General features: G+C 42.0%; 1 protein-coding gene across 1 annotated transcript; it reads right to left on the reverse strand.

Annotated features, from left to right (window-relative positions):
• Positions 1 to 129: 129 nt before the first annotated feature.
• thbs4b (thrombospondin 4b) lies at positions 130 to 20,507 on the reverse strand. The gene is made up of 22 exons (XM_033647544.2): positions 20,200 to 20,507; positions 14,984 to 15,181; positions 13,788 to 14,038; positions 13,569 to 13,671; positions 13,313 to 13,395; positions 13,147 to 13,198; positions 12,865 to 13,016; positions 11,500 to 11,637; positions 10,932 to 11,009; positions 10,671 to 10,823; positions 10,443 to 10,547; positions 10,249 to 10,356; positions 8,188 to 8,347; positions 6,146 to 6,264; positions 5,576 to 5,628; positions 5,263 to 5,456; positions 3,973 to 4,151; positions 3,330 to 3,378; positions 3,021 to 3,217; positions 2,694 to 2,866; positions 1,674 to 1,813; positions 130 to 1,461 (listed from the first exon to the last, which is right to left on the reverse strand). Exons 1-22 carry the CDS (start codon positions 20,276 to 20,278, stop codon positions 1,403 to 1,405), a joined length of 2,823 nt encoding a protein of 940 aa, XP_033503435.1. The 5' UTR covers positions 20,279 to 20,507; the 3' UTR covers positions 130 to 1,402.
• Positions 20,508 to 21,282: the final 775 nt, after the last annotated feature.

A 21,282-nucleotide genomic window follows, 5' to 3' on the forward strand; every position in this document is an offset into this window, starting at 1 on the left:
GAGCAAAAGGGGAATGTGCCAAACTCATGAGGGGACAAGTTATGAAAGGTATGCACAGTCTCAAAATCTGAGGAAAAATAAAATAAATCCTGATATCACCTTTTAATTAAACATGAACATGAATTTCAATAAAGTTTAAAGCCCTTTATTTTAACCAGGTTCATGACTACATAGATATGAAATGATCAAGATGCCAAGGACCAAGTGATGGAAAGAGAAAATATGGTTACACTGAGCTTTAAGTTAATTTTCTATAAGGCACAGTCTGGAATTTTAATCATACAGAATATGGTCTGATCATCTTCTCTCCACAAAAGGAGCACAAATAAACATGATTGTTAAACAAATACAGACAGTTTATGATCAAAATGTAGAAAAAGGTCAGTAGAGGTTGATCCAAAGTGAGAACTTCCCATGCGGTTGTTTGAACTGGAATAGATTTAAGCTAAAATCTCCACTGTATGGGAGCAAAATACTGTTCTTATAATGATGATCCTTATATTTTGAAAATACATGGAACTTAATGGAAACTGTTCATTATTAAAGTGGAAATAAACATGTCTTTTTGCTTCAGCTTTTTATAAAGTAAATGTTGATTGCACAATGTAGTGGCCATAGAATAATGACATCATCTGCATGTACATTGGTTCCTTATAGGCCGCGCTTTCATTTTGCAATTCTATCTGCCACCAGATGTGAAAATGAAGGCTCAATTTACAGTGCAAAGCAAGTGCGTCAACCACTGCGCAAACAAAACAGGAAGAGGATAGCGCTTTGTTTCCCTGGTAGCTACTGTAGTTACGAAAGAGGATCAGTCTATGATCAGTTACTATACCCAGAAGTGAAAATGGCGAACAGTGGTTACTGTGGAAACTCCACCTGGGAAAAGAAAAGGAGCCCCGTTGCTAGGCCCTGAGGAAAACAGAAAGTGATTTGGTTCTCTATGCGACAGCAGCACTAACAAAAATACCACTTGGAGACGTCAGGAGACGTTGGAAACTTGTCTGTTTCCACTTTAACCGTATGATATGTTGCATTATGTTATCTTATGTTACATGTTCTTGTGTTGTGTTTCTTTCCTTATAACGTGATGTTGTATCATGTTCAGTAAGAATCATCATAACTTATAATATTCAGCATGGCACATTCGGCTGGAGTCTTTCAGAGATGATTAAACAGGAGGACACAGATAGAAAAGAAAACAGACATGATAATATGCACATACAGTACAAAGATTGTCTGGTTTTATATGCACTAAAACTGTACACATCAGTACACAAACAGACAGACACACACAAACACTCACACACATACACACACACACAGACACTCGCTTACACATTCACACATTCCCACACAGAAGCAGTCTTTAGAGATCTGGTGTCATATTTTTGTCTCGACTTCAGAGTGAGTCAACGCCGTGCTGAGTGCTGAACTCCTGGAAATCCTCTGGGATGGTGTCTGTGGAAGTGAGAAGTCAGGTATCATGAGACAAACTCCGACTCTGAAGCCCAGCGAGGCCAAACTAATTCTATTCACAGCTGTAGTCCCGTTTATGCAACAACAACATAAAATCTAAGCACTATACCTGTCCCACTTTCCAGACTTTCCAGCAATTGAAAATTTTCAAAATAAAAATGTGTGGATTTTTGATGATGGTGTTCCTGTCTTACCGTTGCAGCGGTATTTCAAATTGGACCAGATGATATTTTCTTGAGAGAAACAGAACACGCCGAGTCGTCCTCCTCTCATGGTCGTGTCAATAGTCACACCGGAGTCTGCCACCAGCTCTGTTCCCTCATAAAACCGAGCCCTACAGAAACACAAGACGTTTTAGAAATCTATATCCTGTGTTCTACTCCCAACATTTTGGGAAAACGCTTATCCTTGGTGCGTTCCATTTACACTTGGAAGTTGGATTTTCAAATGAAACGCCTCCTGAAGTCAGATTACCAGCTTGGAAAGTTGGAGCAACCTCACTAACCCCGACCTTAAAATCCACAATAGCTGCTCTGCACATCAGCAGTAGTGAACGCTGTAGTAAAGTCCTGTTTATTAGCACTTCTGTCTTTCTTGTGTCCCATTAAAACAGTCGTACACTCAGTGCGGTCCAACTTTTGTTTGGGGACATGTTGCTACGGTGTTTGTATGCGCACAATACAGCGTAATGGGTTGTTATTAATTGGTATTGCTAACCATGGCTAACCTAGCTTGAACTGGTATTGCTAACAACATTATATTTTTACAGCTTGTACTGGAATGGGATCAACTTGGGTGTGAGTCCCATTTCCGACTTCAGAGGCAAATGGAACGCAGCATCATTTTCATGCAGAGAGTTAAATGGGAGGCAGCCAGTTAGCTTAGCTTAGCATAACATAGCATAATGAATGTAATTGGGTAACAGGTAACATAGCTCTTTGAATATTACCTATACCTTGGCATAAAGCCAGGCTTGCTGTGTCCCCCTGTTTCCAGTCTTTATGCTAAGCTAAGCTAAGTGGCTGCTGTAGCTTCGTATTGAACAGACAAATATGAGAGTGGCATCTTCTCATTTCCCTCTTAGCAAGAGCGCTAATAAGTGTGTTTCCCAAGATGTTGATCTATTCCTCTAAACAATGGAGAACCAGGCAGTTTCAATATGTGCTTGCATGGAATCAACATGTGAACAAATATCTAGAACATGTTTGTCGTACCTGATGTATCCGACCTGTGGGCGGTGCTGCAGGTACCAACGGTAGGACACCTTGTCCTTCCAGCCAACATTTCTGGGATCCTTCCACAGCAGACGCACCTGATCGTTGGTGTCTCCCGTGTGCCACAGTGAGTTTCTCAAGTGCTCCCCGGGGCCCGATCTAGACTTCACAGCCTGATAAGCAGTGACAGATAACAGAGAGAAGTGAGTGGGATGTGGAAGCAAACAGACAAGAGAAAGGCAGAAATGTGGAAAATATGTCGAGGGATAAAAATAGGATGAGTATGAATCTGCTGCTGGGGATCTGTGACATGACTTGTGCTTTCACCTTAAGCTGGATGCCCGGCTCGGCTACTGCTCTAAAGGGTGTCGCCTGCCAGTAGGTCTGTTCAGTCTGCTTCCACATCACCACGTAGAAGGAGGATGAGTCCTGGTATCCGAAGATGAAGCCGGCGTAGTCGTCGTCAGTCACTGTATTTACGTGAAATGTGCCCTCGAAGTCCACTCCACTGAAGGCAGTGTAACCTGACAACAGAAAGTGTAATCAGTACGTTATTTATGTTCAGACTGAGTTTTTTTCTCAAGAACATTGTATATTTTGGTGACTGATATTCAACTTAGAAGAAATACGTCTTACCAACAGCTAGTCCTGGGTCACTGTTCATGGTCTGAACAATTTCCATTCCCTGTGTGTGCAAGAGAAAGACTTGTAAATGAGGGATTGTACACTTTGATGCTTTTATTTGCTTAAGTCTTATTATCAGTCTTATTAATTGCAACTTACGTTTAGAGTCTATTACAATTTGCAACCTGCAATAACTGATTGTTTGGCAGCTTGATATTAAGAACTTGTCAGCAAACAGTAGCTTATTAAGTTATGAAGCAACATTATTCATCATGAGTTGTGTTTGTGGCCACCTGATGAATGTAATGTCCATTATTCACTCTCTTTTAGCTCTGTTTTTGGTCTCCACCATCTCCCGAGGTAAAAATCTGGCTCTTCAGTAGCTAAATGCTCCACTATGTTCACCAGCTTGTCAAGAACTGCATCTGTCTGCTGTTTAGTGCTGAGCAGGTGAAAAAAAATAGCCGCCTGCTAAGGTAAAAGATGAGGCTAGGAGACTAAAACAGTAAAGTTGGGGATTGGACAGCTAAACAATGAGCTGAAATTAGCTTTAAAGCTATTAAGTCAAGGGAAGCTGCAGATTCAAGTGATAATTTTCTCTACATGTATCACTACAAGTGACAAATGGGAAAGTTTAAGCACTCAGCAGTCTCACCTGGTTCAAAACAACCCAGTTGGGGTCAATCTGGGCGTCGCCCTCAGGGTCCAGCACCACAGTCTGATAGGCCCTGAAGTCAGTCAACGTAACCTCAGCATTCTCAGGGCAGTTGTCGATCCTGTCAATCACTTTATCCTGGTCGAAGTCAGACTCACACACGTCTCCAACGCCATCATCTGAGGGACAATAGAGACAGGATTAAATTTTTAGAAAGGCTGTGGATGCTCATTTCATGACCGAGGTGCAGGTGCAGACATTTGTTGTGTGCTCGTGACTGTGTTGCATCAATTATGCAAAGAGACAAGCTCCCCAATCCTTTTAAAACCAGTGTGTTTCTTGCCTTGTCACGACAAGGAGATTTTAGACTGGCTCTACAACAAAAATGTCAAAAAGGCCTCTCTCCAAAGGAATTGATGTCCAGGAGCTGCAGAGCTACAAGGCCTGAATACAAAACATCCCAAATATGCTGGCAACGTGCAAAAATGGTCTTTCTTAGGGGGCTATTCACATTTCAGCAAAAGAACAAGGCTGTGTGTTGCATTTGCTTAATTTAGATGGATTGTATTGGAGCTCACTCAGTCTGTACCCTGCTGAGTGAGTGTGCTTTCAGAATTAGAAATGCTGTATTTGCCATGCTAAGAGTGCAATGCTGTAGTTTCTCTAGCATATTTGTTGGTGATTGTTTTGAGTAGTATGTCATGTGCAGCTCTGAATCTGATGATATGGATTATTAAATGGAAGGAAATGTTTTTCCTCCATGATGGAGTCATGATACACTATTAGGAAAGTCAATGTGCGACAGCTATGGCATGAAAAAGGTCACAGTTTTGGTGGTTCTTGACATAAAAGCTTCATTTTGTGCTACTGATGCTCAGTTTGGCGAATGCATGAATGTTTTGTTGGTACATTTTTTTGTGTTTTTATGTATTCCAAACTGTTACCTCCACTTTACCTCACTTAATTCCCCGACTGCCAACAAAAACTGCCTTGCCCCAGTTGATTTGAATTGACACTTCACTCCCATTGACTTTAAAGCCTATTTTTACACAAGTAATGTCAAAATGAGTCACAAATGGTGCAGGCTTTCAGCCAACTAAATTGGCACTTAATGTGCTCAGGGTTGCTTTTGTCTGATCTGCATGGGTGTGAAAGTGGGGCCCAAAATGCTATATAAAGGTAAGTCAAGAACAGTTCAGGGAGATCACCATGCTGATTGTTAGTCAAGGATTTTAACAGTCACATCTAAACATTGCTGTAAAACTGCTACATATTTAGACTAGCACTCACTGTTGTCGTCAATTTGGTCAGGGTTTGGTACCAGCCGGCAGTTGTCTGGTCCCGGTGGTATAGTGTCAGGGATCCCATCGTTATCGTCGTCATCGTCACACTCGTCACCCAGCCCATCTTTGTCAGTATCCAGCTGGGAGCTATTTATCACGAACGGGCAATTATCCTTGGTATCCTGGTGACCGTCGCCATCACTACAGTGGAAGTGACACAATCACATGATGTGAATAAATACTCCAGTACTAGCAGTAGTAGAAAAAGCAGTTCAGATAGCTGCAAGAACACAACATAGAGACTGTGACAATATTATTACCTGTCTTGGTTTGTGTCACAGGAGTCTCCAACCAGGTCGTTGTCAATGTCAGACTGAAACAAGAACAGAGAGTTCACTGTTTTCTCACACATGAAATGCTCAGATCCTTTACTTCAGTAAAAGTACCAATGCACCCTTTGAAAATACTCTATTAAAAGTAAAGGTCCTTCATTTTGGACCTAAAGAGTATGTTTTAATGGAAACCAGCTAGGAAGTTTATAAAGGAACAACGTCATAGACATCTGAATCATGACACCCCCAAATGACACCAAATTTGTTGCAGCAGGTCACAAACTAAAAATGTCTACAGTGGTTTAATCTTTAAAAATGTGTTGTATTTTATAAGCTTATCATATAGTTTAATGTACAATCTTAATCTCAAAAGGAACTAGGAACTTCAGCTGTCAGAAAGAAATTGTAGTTAATATAAAATGGAAAAACTGAGGTACAAGTACCCCAAATTCTACTTATGTACAGTTTAATAAAAGTACTCAGTTATTTTTCACCATAGCTATCCATCCATCCATCCATCCATCCATCCATCCATCCATCCATGTGGCTCTGACTGACCTGGTTTGGGTTGGGGATGTCGGGGCAGCTGTCACAGGCATCTCCCACTCCGTCTCCGTCCCGGTCCCTCTGGTCTCTGTTCTGTACCCGCTGGCAGTTGTCCAGAAAGTTCTTCAGGCCTGCTCACCAATTAACAAGAGGAGATGATTCGTGTTATTTAGCAGTCAGTTGGACTCCTTCTCAACAGTGAATACAAATTATTGTCATGTATGATACATTCAGAGACGGCAGAAATAGAACTTGAGAAATTACTCGGTAATGCAGTAACAGAATCTTGACTTATATGTGATCAGCGCTGTGTTTGACAGTGTAACTGCTGTTCACAAGCGGTGATTGACACGTTTGACAGCAGCTCTTTTTGAAAATGATCTGTAATTGGCCAAAGTCTCCTGTCACAGGCTAGATTTTCTGAAGTCTGAAAACAGCCAAGCAGAGGAGCAAAAGTTTGGTGTCCTATCAGACCACTTGAATTACAAAATACTCAAAGTTTATTATAGGGTTTTGTTGTCTGATATCAGAATTTTTTGCTTGTTACACTTTGCTTCCATCTTAAATCTGACATTGCCTCCGCTCTATTCAATTGACATGGAGGAGGAAGATTCCATTTTCCCTAAACAAGCACTAGAGACCAAAGTATCTGCCTAAATCTAACGTCATATTAAGTCCACACTGACAATTAACCATGCCAACATACCTGTTTAACTAGGGTTTTAGGAGTGAACAACTACAATGTTGGGAGATATTAAGTATACGTTTCTATTTAGAAGCAATCTCGTAACCCATTTTCGGTCTGACAAAGCCTCTGGGGGCTTAGGCCAGTAATTAGGGCTGATCTGGTGTAGCCAGCAGATATCCTGGCCAAGACTTCCTCTTTCATGTGCCGATCATTTCGGCAAATCTTTATAAACAGATGTCTGCATATAAATGCAGATGAATAAAGAATAAATAAACAGATTACAAACAGAAACCAGACCACTTCTTATATTAAAATCTTGTTCCATCGCTTATAGAATCTACATACATATGCAGAATCTGTTTAAAGAGGTTAATTTAGAAGTGCCTTCATATCTACACTGCTCACCATTGTTGTTATTACTCCTCCTCGCCGTTTGACAATGCTTATTACAGCTTTAGTGCCGCCTGTGGTGCTGATTGGCTAACCGAGTCCCCCTACAGTGCTTATTGGTTGTTTTTTTAATTTTTATTTTAACCGAGAAACTGATGCTTCATGTCAATATGCCAGACGAATCAGTCAACACAAACTCGGTTGAGTAGGCGGATTCAAACGTCTGAACCCAGACAAGGTTTTTGCTCACTGATACCTAAATTAAACTGCCTACTGCAGCTTTAATGGAGAGAATAATCAGCAGATTGTTGTTGATCAGTTAAAGTGATGCATTATTGTAATACTTTATGTCATTTTCCTGACAAACAGTGAGTGAAGTCAATCAGTGAATTTATATTTGATTAAAGAATACATAGAGAAACTGAGACGTTACATCCATACTACTACTGCCACTAGTTTTTTTATGGCATGTTGTTCGTCACTTGACCACTGGGTTGCACTGTTGTATTTGCTATGAAGGTGAACACCAGCTTGTGCTCAGATGCTGTTTTTTATTCCTCACAGGGAGGCAGCAGCAGCACTACAAATGCATAAAGGTCAAGCAGCAGCGATAGAGGAAAAACTATCTTCTCTCCTGTGGCGGTTTTTGAGGTGCAATCATGCTGGTGAATGATCAAAGCTTGTGTTTGCTCAGGGGTCAGACTGCTGTTGGCCTTGACTTTTTTTTTTTTTTGGCAGTGCTATTTCTCATGCCTCAGTTGGCTCCTAAAAGCATCCATATTACTTCACAGTAATATATTTCTATAAGATGATTGAGAGTGATGTGTAGTGTAAAATATGTCTGTAATTTAATGTAAGAGCAGGGTGGAAATGTGAAGGAGAGAACAGGGTAATAAGTCATAACAGTGATTGCCTTCAGTGATGCTGGTTATATAAGCACCAGCGTCAGTGTTAGTGATGTAATTTATCTCCATACCGTCTCCATCCATGTCGTCATCGCAGGCGTCCCCTTTGCCGTCGCTGTCGGTGTCCCTCTGGTCAGGGTTCTCCACCGTGCGACAGTTATCACAGGCATCGCCGTGGCTGTCCTTATCAGTGTTCTTCTGGTCCACATTCGGCTTCAACCAGCAGTTGTCCTGAGACAGACAGAGAGCACAAAGGTCTCATTCACAGCATGTATTTGTTTCCACTGGACTAGAAAAGCTAGATAAAACATATTAATTATAAATAACAGAGTCAGATTTGCTGTTTTGCTCAGTTTATAAGCCATTTTATAAGCTACAGCTTAGTTATTGTCATAATGTGCAGCTTTTAATTATCTTATATGATTATAAATTAAACATCTTTGAGTTTTGGACTTGTGGTTGGTCAAAACAAGCATTTTGAAGATATCACCTAGGACTTAAAGATGGTCTATGCCAGTGGTTCCCAAATGGTCTAACCACAGAGTCCAGATTTCTCCTTAGTCATTGGTTCAAGGTCCACACAGTTCTACATATTTAGCATCACACTTCAGTGTTTGGCCATGTCGTTGACGTAGTTTGCTGTCTCTGTTAAGCAGCTATCTGTTATTCACTCACTCTACAGCAGGAAACAGCACCTCAAAATAAATGCTCTGTGCCGGATATTCACTGTACTTCAAAATAAAGTGTCTTTTTTCCAAACTTGACACAGTCGCAAGTCACTTGTGGTCCATTCAGATTGGACCCACACCCCACCAGTTGGGAACCACTGCTCTATGTGACATTCAGAGCATGAATATGACAGTAAACAACTATGTTGTGTTGTAATTTGAGTTTTTCAGTTATTTGCTGTGGTAGCCTGTCAGGCAGTGTATGCATGTCAGTGCATGTGAGTCCCTGTGTGTGTATCCCACTGGCTAGCTTATTGCTGTTGCTCTGCGCTGCGCTTATATGGCAGTTACTGCTGATAATGCCATCCCGACCACGATGGCTCTGGTTAAAGAGGTTGCAATTTGGCTGGATTTTCAAAATAAAAGCCCCCAGAGCGTACCAGGATTTTTCCAAGGGGCCCTGGACAAGGCTGGATTTTCAAATTAAAAGCCCCCAGATGGCAGCTTGACTCACTGTGACAGAACAGCGTTGTCACAGAAGTGTAAAGCCTAGTTTATGCTCGACGCAGTCGCGAGTGTGCGAGGTTTGCACGCCACAAATGACATGATCGCGCACCTGGCGACAGCTGCGCACGCTGGCGCTTCGCGAGGTCACGTACCTCCAGGATTTTGAAACTTTTCGCAAGCCATGCTAGTGTTGCTCAGTTCAAAATGAATGAATTTGAAGGAAGACTAGCTGAAGTGCATCTGTTCATCTACAGCCCACATTGGCTTCCCAAGCTGGCAGGCTTTTGCAACGCTTTTGTCTGGTCAAAAGCCATAAATATAACAATTCCTCCTCCTCTGCAATCCATACTTTTCGTGCTGCCATCATTGCTGTTTACATTGTTTTCCACTTGCTTCTACTTCTACTGTTTTTTGCCTGCTTCTACTACTCCCTATAGTATTTTTTCTCTACCGCTCCCTGTCTTTGCGGCGAATACTGCAACGGAGAATGCGCCAAGTATAAATGCCTTCGCGCTCTGTTGATGTGCGCATGCAATCCGCGAACAGAGCCAGGCGAAGGTGTAACTGAGGCTTAAGGCCTACCATTCAGCCCCCCCACCCCCCTCAAGGTTAACACCATTAGCTCTCTCAGTCTCTTGCTGTTGTTAGCACTGTTTGTGCTGTTAGCGCTACTTGCTGCTAGCCGCCAGCGCAGTCAACTCCATGTTGAGAGCCAAGTGCAGACAATCTAAATCGGACTCTGAATCCCACATATGCTCTGAATATCATATACCGCTCCTTTAAGGAAATTGTAATATGCATTTTCTAACTCTTTTCTGACCTTTTCATGATCAAAACAATCAATAAATTGAAACAGAAACAATTAGAAAACAATCAACAGATTAATTGCTAATTAAAATCATCATCAGGTGGAGCCGTTGTGTGCTTGCATGCATTTGTGAGAACATTTCCACCAACCTGCTCGTTTGGTATACCGTCACCATCTGCATCATCATCACAAGCATCTCCTTGACCATCTCTGTCGGCATCCTCTTGACCAGAGTTTGGAACGAAGATGCAGTTATCCTGTAAGGAGATGTTACAGTAATTTTTTTTAAAGGCCTGCCTATCACAGCAAAGTTGCATCTGCTGACAGTTTTCACTTGGGTTACCTTTTTACAGTTTGCATCTTTGCATTTGAGTTTTTCATCTGGGTATCCATCAATGTCAGTATCCTTCCCACACAGGTATCCGTTACCGGCCCAGCCGATTCCACACTGACAAGACAAAGTATACTCTTCAGAAACTCAGACAGCATGTATATGGAGTTGTGCTTATGCACAGTATGTGTGCGCAGACAGTGTTTAAATGTGTGAGTTAAAAAAGGAGTGAAATCCCACCTGACAATGGACTGACCCGTCCCTCTCTACCATACACTGGGCGTTGACATCGCAGGGGTTGGTCAGGCTGTTGCCGCAGCTGATCTCTGGCTTACAGCCCTTCACCTGATCTCCTGTGAAGCCTGACTTACAGCTGCCGCAGTGGTACGAGCCCTGTGCAGGAATGAGGACATCTGATTTCCTTGGACAGCCACACAAATGAAATAATTGTCCCACATGAGCAACATGTAGTGTTTGGATAACACTCTACAGTGGTCTTACCACAGAGTTGTGACAGATTGAGTTTGCAGCACAGCCTCCGTTGTTGGGCCCCTTGCATTCGTCAATGTCGTCACAGACCTGGATTGATGAATGTAAGATGTCAAAATCATCCAAAGTTTTGTCTTTATTAAAATCTACCTTCTTTCCTTTTTTATCTGATTTCAAGGTTCCAATGATTACTGTATAAAATACACACTGAATAGTGGTGGAAAGTAATTAGGTAGTTATACTCAAGTACTGTTTTTTTCTACAGTTTTAAGGTACTTTTGAGTATATATGCCTCTGCTCCACTACATTTCAGAGGGTCTGAGTTTATTATCTCTGATTATATACGAAGTTAAAGGTGACCTGTCCCAAGTGTTATATCATAATTTTACTTACACCATTTATTTTACAGCTCCAGCTATATACGTGTCCTGGTATTTTATTGATATCCCATATGTACTAAATATTTACAGCATTATCTAAAGCACTACCCAGTATTCTTTTATAAACCTCTTTCTAATGATGTTTTTCAATCTAGTCTCATTTTGTTTCTGTATCCTCCATATTTTATCTTCTCTTTTACCTGTTTGTTGGTCTGAGCGAACAAAATGCCCACGCCCTCGATTGCCAGGCCGGTGTAGCCCAGTGGACAGGCGTCACAGCGGAAGCCCGGGGCGGTGTTCACGCACTTCACTCCAGGGAAGCAGGGGTTAAACTGGCACTGCAGGAAGAAAGGAGGACAGGAGCTCTGTTGAAGCTGCAAAATGTATGTGGTTCTCACAGGGCTTCTCCCCGAAAGCTTTTAGGTTTGATGACACTTTTGCTCATGCAAAAAAGAGAATGCTGAAGGGGCCAGTCCTTATAAAAAGGGGTCAGTGCAAACGCGAGAAGACAGACAAACACACACGCACTCACACACATCCTTATACTTCTATCCTCTCAAGGATCTCATTAACAGTAATGCCTTGACTTTAACTGAATTCCCAAACTTATACCTTTACTTGTGGCTTTTACTCCTGAACCCCATTATACCATATTAGCTTCTGTGAGTTGCATTTTATTCCCTCTCTGTCTCACCTCATATCCTGTCACCTCTTTGCTGCCTACCTTTGAATAAATGCCCCAAAATAATTTAAAACACAGCATCCAGAATAAATAGTACTAACCGCTGCCTACACAGTGGCAGAGCGCCTGTATGGAAATACAGAACAAAACAAAAGCTCAGGCTCACACTTACCTCATGGTCATTAAACAAAATTTGTAAATTACCCACCCTTCCATTAAATGGCTAGTTATCATCTTTTGGGCATTAAGTTGGGGTAATGCACAACTTTACTGAAGCGTAAGTATAATCTTAACCATAAACCTAAATTATAGCCCTAATATACAAGAATTGAAGTTAAACATGGTGGTAACACATCGTAAAGGAATACGTCATCCCCGTAATAACATTTGTATATCAGTTACCCACTCCATCTTACGTTGATTCTGTGAAGAAAACTTTTTTCCCCGCATGCCTCCACAGTGAACAAAGAATCTAAAAACTGAGAATGTTCTTGAGGTCATTAGGGTCCACATTTCACAAAAGCAAAACTATATCAAAACCTTCCATTTACAGACCTTCCATGAGACTTGGATTATACTGCACAAGTTGTGTGAGAGTATGTGAATGGATGTTTTGATATAGTTTTGCTGTTGTTAAATGTGGACCCCTATTGCTTCAATTAATCAAAAATATTCTCATTTTTTGGATTCTTCGCCCATTATTGAGACATGCTACAAAAACAAAGTGTTCTTCATGAATTCAGTGCAACACGGGGTGAGTAATTGATATACAAACGGTCATTTGGGAGGTGAAGTCTCCCTTTAAGAATGTCCTTCGTCTGCAGATTTTAAACTCATATTGATTCTCACAAGTGTAGAAGTAGAGAAACACACTGGGCCTTACCTCATCCACATCATCACAGTTGAAACCATCCCCAGTGTACCCATCAGGACACGGTCCACACTCGATACCATCGGCTGTCTCTGTGCACATACCATCACGGAAACAGACACCTGGGGCACACCTTGGTTTCACCACCTCAGTACCACCCAGACCTTAAAGCAACAGAGGAAAGATACATTTAATTCATCATCTGCTATTTTATTTTGTGTATTGAACAATTTCAGACTGTTCATGAAGCATCATATTTACTGGTGACATGACTGTTACTTGACACAATCTTACCGCAGGCCTGACACTCTGAGATGGTGTTTCTGAGAAATGAGGTCTCTTTGACCTGGAAAAGGTCAAACATAAACAAATTTATATGCAGTCAGGCAAGCTGTCAGGAAGGTCAGGGGTGAGGAAGCAGGGATTAAGTGGCCCCAGAGGAGCTGTTAGTGGTAGTCACCTGCTGAATGAGGACGTCTTTCAGCTCATTTATCACCTTTGTTAACTCCAGCATTTGATTGGACAGCTGCTTTGTGTTGACCCCTAAGAGAAAGGGACTGTTATTTTGTTAAGCTGAAGCAGAGGTGGGGGATTCACCGAGCCTGCTCTCAAGTCACTCTGACAAATACAGACTGTTGTTTTCCAAACACTGGGATTGTTTTCCTGAGAAACACTTGGCCATCTCTGTGGACATTTGCTTTCCACAAGAATCTTACCCAAAGTTTGGACGGAGTCTCTTTGTTGGAAATGGCAGTCTTGTAATGAAGCAACATTTTCAAATGTGTCCCCAACCACCAGCTTGAGCTCGTCTAAACTCTCCTGTCACAATAAAACAGGACAAAGTGAACAACCGAGCCATTTGGAAACCTCCAGATCCATAATGGGGAAAGAAACATATTCATTGTTGTGTGGAAATACTGTAAGTGATGGGTCACCTGGTCTCTGGCTTGCATGGTCTTTAGATCCACCGTACCATAGCCTGCTGGCAAACCCTGGAAGGCAGCGGGGAGATCCCTGACTGTCTCCACCAGCCTGCAGTCCAGATGCAGCTCCACCCCGCCTGGCCCCTGCTGCTGCATCCCCTTCAGGTGAAATAACAGTCGGTGTACTTGGCCATCTGCCAGCACCAGGTTGTTGAAGGTTACTGAGCTCATCCTCTTGTCAGTCCGCAGGTAGCGTAACACAGCTTTGGGAGGACAGAGCCGGGGAAGAGGAAGGAAAGAAGAGATAATAGCAGGGGATAGAGGAGGAGGAAATTACAAGGAGCATTTACTGTAAAAGGGTTGATTCATCCAAATTACAACAAGACTAAGAGTCTACAGCCTCGCTCGATGCTCTGTGGGGCTGTTCTTATGCACAGAGGTTCTCTAAGTTTAATGGTAACATCAGCATGTTAACATGGCAGGCTGTTCTCATGCACTGTTCAAATATACAAAATGTAATGCACCACAGTTTGTATATAACACATGTAATCATCACCCAGTAATTTGTGCATATCCCACATAATTGGGAAGGCTGCCATCACGTGACCTATGTGTTGACTGCAGTGAAGAAGGAAGTAGTATAGACCTAAAGTCTGGCTAAAGAGAAGGGTTGGGGTGGTGGACAGGTCAAACAGCACAGGACTTTCTCCTGGTAGACCGGTGTTTGGGACCAGGTGACCTTTGAGTTATTTTGAGGTATGTTGTCACCATGTTTCCTTTCCTAAACCTAATCTAAGTAACTCTTAGTCAAGTACAACTTTACGTTTAGTACGTAACGTCATTCGTGAGCCACTAATTTCTTAGATATCATACAAAGTGTTGTATGTGAATTGTCATGAGATATCATATGAACCGTTAGGAGGATACGTTGAACATGGTCACAGCGAAAATGCTAACATGCTGATTTTAAGCTGGGGTAATTTTGATTAGCATGCTAACATTTGCTAAATAGTACCTGTAAAACCAAAACAAAGAGCTGAAAGATGTTAAAATGCTCAAGAGCACTGAGAGGATTTGCAGCTCTTTATGATAATTCTCTGCGGTTTCATCATTATAAGTGACTTTACACAGTCATTTAACACATTAACACAAAAATGTTGATTAGTGCAGCTTCAAACTGCACCAGAGCCTCTTTTAGGGTCTCCTACCTCTATTGAGCTTCCCCATCACGGTGAATTCAAAGTACTTGCTGTTGTCCCTGGGGTTGTATAGGGAAAACACAGTGGTTCCGGTCTTGGGCTGCAACTTGAAGGAGGTTAGGATGAAAGCCTCGTTCACTCCTTGCTCGGCCAGACCCCCCTGCAGCAGGTCTGGCAAGCAATCAGGCGAGGTGAGCAGATCATAGACTGTTGACAGGGATGGGAAAAGAGAGAAGCGGTAATGCACATGAGTAATGGATGATGAGATATATGAATATTTACAACCTGCAGCCGCTCCGATCCCTGAGTAAACACATCCTGAGCTGACGAGGAGAAGATGATGATGTTGACCCAGTGTTTGTTGCTCTTGCGAGACGCTGTGTCAATCAGTCAGCGCAAACTTGGCAGGCAGAGTTGGCTCAGAGAAGTCAGAAAGACCTGGATTTCGAAGCAGATCAGAGCTATGTGCTGTGACACTTAGGTGTGTGGTGTTATTATAACTTTTTTTGTTAGATCCACAACAAAGCTGCTAAGCTTATGAGATGTATTTGAGCTCTCATTTTCTGCCACAATTCATTTATTGTTCTCACAGGCAGAGAGGTATGGCAGGCTTAAGACATATCTACTGACAAGCTGCTTAGTGGGTGTGAAAAGCCAGAGGGACACTGTACACCTCATGGTTAGAGTCCTCCTTTAATAAAGTGACTTGGGAGCTGGGCAGGCTATGAGAGGATGTGCAGCGAATCTCTAGTCCGCCATCTGCACGCATCATGAATGCACAAGCACCCTGAAAGCAGTCTGCAAGGCCCACAGTCATAAGGGAGCAAAATTGCTCCCAAATGCTCCCAGAGATTGGTCGCTGTCAGCCAAGATTGCGAAGCATGATCCCCAGATGAGGTCTCTCCTTTTTTTCTCTTTTAACTCTCTCCTCGTGTTTCAGCCCTCACATGCTGTATTTCAGCAAAACACGGGGGCTTTAAAAAAATGTTACCGTTAAATGTGGCTAAGCCACTGGAAATGGCTGCTCACATAGTGTTGTCAACATCCCTTTTACTGAGAAGGAAATGAGTCTTTTGTGTTCATGATTGCAAAAAGATTACCTGTTGAGCATTATGCAAACGGATAGATCTCTTTTTGACTCAATGTGACGAATCAGTTTGTTAAATTCACAAAAATCCATAAATGAACAAAACAACAAGAGAGGAAATGAACCTCAGTGCGTGTTTGTAGATTTACTGTAACACTACAAAGACACGCACACAAAGCACACAGTCCTGCTGACCATAAATCTTCTGGACAGAGGGCTTTGTGGGGGTCAGGGTCGTCTTACACCAGAGATCCTGAGAAAGTGCCTCATTTCACCCCCTGATTAACCTCCGATTTCAAGCTTCATAAAACTAGTTCAGCTGAAAGCCATAAAGTAATCCAGTGTCTTGTCCTCTCCTTAACACCAGCATATAAATCTATCACGGTTACAGAGCACTATAAAGTGTACAAATGGTCTGCATTCTTCATTTTACTGCTGTACAAATACCCTACATCTGAGGGCCTGTATGTTGAGAGCTGTGATTTATCATAGCTTCCTGTTTAGAAACACCTAGTCAACCATTAGTCATGATGGAGGAATTACATCATCAACATCAGCATGTAGTTAACATAAACAGTGAAGTCACATTTTCACAGTTACTGACCTGATAGAAGCCGAGATCTATCATAGTTCATGATGTAAAATAGTCTAATAATAATATTTTTCTCTCAGTTGCATTTAAAGGGGACCTACTGTGCTCATTTTTTAGGCTTCGTACTTGTATTTAAGTTTTCTACTAGAACATGTTTACAAGCTACATTTAGCGCCTGTCTTTTTAAGTCCCCCTCCCGATAAAGTCCTCTCTGATTGGTCAGCGTTTTGGGGTCACTGCAGCCAGAGGATGATTGTAAAGGATAATAGTGTCACTTTTTACTGTGAATTGAGAATACATTTACAACATGGGCAACCAAGTTTACATGTTTCTCTGATTTTAGCATGTAGCTACATGTACGTTAGCAGTGTACTTGCAGCAGAAGAGTGACTGTAATCGAGAATAATGGCACTTTCTCCCATGAAAAGTCATTAATGAAAGCTTCTTAACACAACCGGACATGTTCTAGCAGTAATATGATCCAAAATTGGGGAGAAATTTATAACATTGGCAAAATAGTTTACATGTTTCACTGACGTTAGCATGTAGCTACATGCAGCAATGTAGGCTACAACACTTATAGCAAAGACAGTGGATAAACCAAGACGGTCCACTGCGAATCAGTTTCCTGTATCAGTGTCATGTGGGGTTCGCAACCACCACGCCCCTTTAGGAGACTACAGCAGGTCCTGAGTCCATTGACTTCAGTGGGAGAAATGAACGTGATTACAGATTATGGCCGATTCTTTCACCCCATAGTCACGGAAGCAGATATTGGACCCATTTATCACAAGCCACATATCTTCAGAACATTCAGACGCCAAAATGGCAAATTTCAGACGGACAAATCAGGAGAAAATTTACTTTGTTCAAGACCTGTCTCTGTCTCAACAACACACTTTCGTGAGATCCGAGACAACAGATGGCTCCTCTCTGGTGCTGAAATCAGTGCAGTTTCACCAAAGATACTGGATTAAAAAAATATTTTAGCCAGCGGATGTCTTAGTTACAACATGATTGAGCTAACTGGAGTAGTTTCATGTCATATCCAACAACGGGAGGCTTTTAACAGATGACGTCCTGATGTTAGCTTTGCTGCTGTTAGCTGTCCCTGTCAGCTGCAGCAACTGATGCTTTCTAGACATCATGATTTCCCAAAACTGAATAAATACCACACATAGCAACACAAAACTGCTTTGCTAGCTCAATCATGTTATAACTAAGATATCCGCTGGAAAAATATTTTTTTCACGGACCGTTTATTGAGTTACTGAGTTATTACAGACACCGCTAACAACTAACGGTTAGCCCAGCTAATCTACGATAACCAAGTGAGGTTGGGGATACTCGTCTTTGATTGGCGGTTCTCCATCGTCTTTGATTGGGCTACGGGGGACAACGCCTACTTAGGAGACTGGAAATGTATACCATTTCATACAATGGGGGTATATTGTAGGTGAGCCATCTTGTTATAATACAGTGTCTTTGCTTATAGTAGCATGCCTGGAGGAGATGACCATATAAAGTAATCCAGCACACTATGATCATACTGTGACACTATATCATACTGTAGCCAGACTAAAAAAAAATGTTGGAAGTGGAGTGTTCAAGGTGGTAGGAAGCCCGAGGATTTACTTCTACATAGCCTATACGTTTACTTCATTATTTGAAACTTTGGCCATGTTTGATATGAAAACCTTTCACTGTAACACTGTAAGACACAAAATATGGAAAACCATAATAGGTCCCCTTTAATTTACTAGAGACATTTTCATCCATCTGGGAACAGTGGGAACAAGTTGTGAAGACATTATACCATCACTTTTAAGTTGATATGCTGAACTTGTTAGGAAACAGTTGCTTAATTACACATCCAGCAGTTACAGAGAAACATTATCATTCATTTGGAGCCAGTTAAAGAATGTAAGTCCAATATTCAATCTCTTTTAGCTCTGTTTTTGGTCTCTAGCAACCCCCGAGGGAAATATCTGGCTCTGTGGCTGCCAAATCCTCCACTGTGTTCCCCTGCTAGTCACTAACTGTGTCTGTCTGCTCTTTGGTGCTGAACAGGTGTACTGTGGGTTTTTAGAGCTTTTTTTTTATGACAACAGCTGCCTGCTGTTGCCTAAAACGACACTATGAAAGAACCAAAACAATAAAGTTGCAGCTGGGTAGCTAAAAAATGAGCTGAAAGTCACTCTAAAGCTCTGTAAAGCTGAGAGAGCTGCAGATTCAGGTGATGATTCTCTATAGGTTCATTAATGCGAGCGACCCCTTTCACATTGTCATTTGATACACTGTTATTATAGAAATATCGATTATAGCTGCTTTAAAAGTGTGCTTTGTCCCCGGGCAGGGAGTCTTTGTGCCCAGAGTAGAAAGTGAGTTTCGAATTCCGGTAATCTTAGCTCCCTCTGAAGTCATCCTTGAGACATTCATATTGACCAATAACCCTTTACGGAGACAGAAAGGCTTTTTTGTGCTGCTCAAATCTTACCTACCGCAGCTTTAAATCGGTCTCCTGGCTCTTGAGCAATTCCAGTCATGCGGACAATGCGTCATTTGCAAGGGAAATGATAGATGATGGACTCCATTAAACTGGACTTGTTTTATACATAACATCAGGCGGCTATTACCAAAAGATTGTAGGGATTAATGGGTGCATGAAAGGTGTGCAATCTATCACCAGAGTGATTTGTAAGAAGCTGATAAACCATCAACACTAATATATCTACATGCCGACTGCAGCTCGGGTTTTGTGTGTGACCTTGAACAAATCTGTGTGGGTCTGTGTGAGAGGGAGAGAGAGTTTGTGCGTATGTGTGACTTGAAGTTCAATATTGCGCCCAGATCATCTCTGATTATTCCCATGTGTGCGACCCTAGCTGGGACTTTGTTTGAATTAATACGAGCCAGAAAGCTGAACCTCCTGAAGCTAAAGTAATCAAGCAAGATCTGGCTGGATAGATATGGATATGGAAAGCAGGATGACTTTACTTCAGCAGAGAGATGTCTACTTTTATTCTTTATCTTTGTCGAGCTCCTGTCACAAACACAAAAAATGTATTTGAGGGCCTCATCTCTTCTCGAACTGACGGGGAGATTTAGCATTTTATTCGTACCTCAGTGAGTATCACACACCATGTCTAATCCTTTGTGTTCTTTGGGTCTGCATATGATATTCTCTTTCACAGTGTCTGCTTTATCCATTATGCATTGAACTCATACATAGTGTGTTAAAATACCCAGTGGTGGAGCCATTAAATCTTTCTTGACAGATAATGAAAATGGAGGATTACATCACAGCCAGGATGTCAGAAAAATGCGGCATTCAAATAAAATCAAAGACATCTTTCTTTGTGTGTGTTAAAATTTTAACAGAGAACCTAAAAAGCTTTTCATTTCTTCAATTGTTGTCGTCCCTCAGCAGAAACCACAGCTGTGGCAATCAGTTATCACCTATCAATGGCACATTTTGTTAAAATTGTAATTACATTTAAATAATTGCTATGAAAAGCAAATTAAAACACTTCAGATAATACTCACCTAAAGCCTGGGCTTCCACGTGTAAGCTCAGTTTTAATAGCAGCTGCGAGGCCAGAATCAGGGCTGTCCACACACCCATTTTGTCCTTCCAGCTGGTCCCAGATCAGCAGTTTCTCTGGAGTGACTTATCAGTATGTGACACAGTGGCAGTTTCCCGTATGTCTGCTTCTGCTGTGAGTGGTGCGTTTGTGTCCGTGCTTCCTTTTTGAATCAGATGTGAGACAAGCCTGTCATGGTAAGCCTAATAGAAGCTGCCGACTGCTTTTGTGTGTGTCTCAATTGGTGTGTGAATGTGAAGATCGCAGGAGTTTTAGTGAGGGAGGAGCATCAGGGCCAGAACCTGCTCTTAAAACCTTCGTCAGACGGCCCCATGCAGAGAAGGAGTGACCTGGAGAAACTGTTTGCATTGGCTCCAGCTGCCTGCTACCAATTCCCACAGCCTCTTAAATAAATGTGCTGTACATGAGTACCTAATAATCCACTCTAGGAACCCATGTTAGGACACTGAAATTGTATTTCAACTCAAAGTGAGCCCGGATTAATTTTAGACTCTTGAGTTCATGCTTGAGGTGAAATTCTTAAAAAAAAGTGTTTCCCACCTCCAGCGATCAGACTTTGAGTATTTATTTCACACTCTGTCTGAAAACACAGAGAGATTCTTTCATTTTCCTTCTAGGGATCAGATGTGACACCTTCCCCATGTGCCCTCGTTTCCCCCCTCCGTCCCCGGGCAAAGTCAGGAAATGAGCGCTCAGTGGAGCCCGTGCGTTAACAAGCCGTGTTAACCGGCCAGCAGAGCTTCAGACAGGCTGCTGGCTCACACGGCCTCCAGGTCGTCAGCAAGTCTGGCACCACGCGAGTTGCCACATTTGGCAGAGATGAGGAAGCTCGAGTCTTAATGATGTTTGTTTTTCCATTCCTCAGTGCGTGTTGCATCTCATTCTTAAGCCTACAGAGCCTTATTCCATGACTGAGCAACCGCCACTGAGCATAAAATAATACTGAATTTGTATTAATAATATTTCACTAATTCAATAAAAGCCAAGTTTCAGTGGCTGCGAGACGATGTTCCCACTTAAAAAG

The sequence above is a fragment of the Epinephelus lanceolatus genome, chromosome 19 (assembly GCF_041903045.1).
Source record: "Epinephelus lanceolatus isolate andai-2023 chromosome 19, ASM4190304v1, whole genome shotgun sequence".
Lineage (NCBI taxonomy): Eukaryota > Metazoa > Chordata > Actinopteri > Perciformes > Serranidae > Epinephelus > Epinephelus lanceolatus.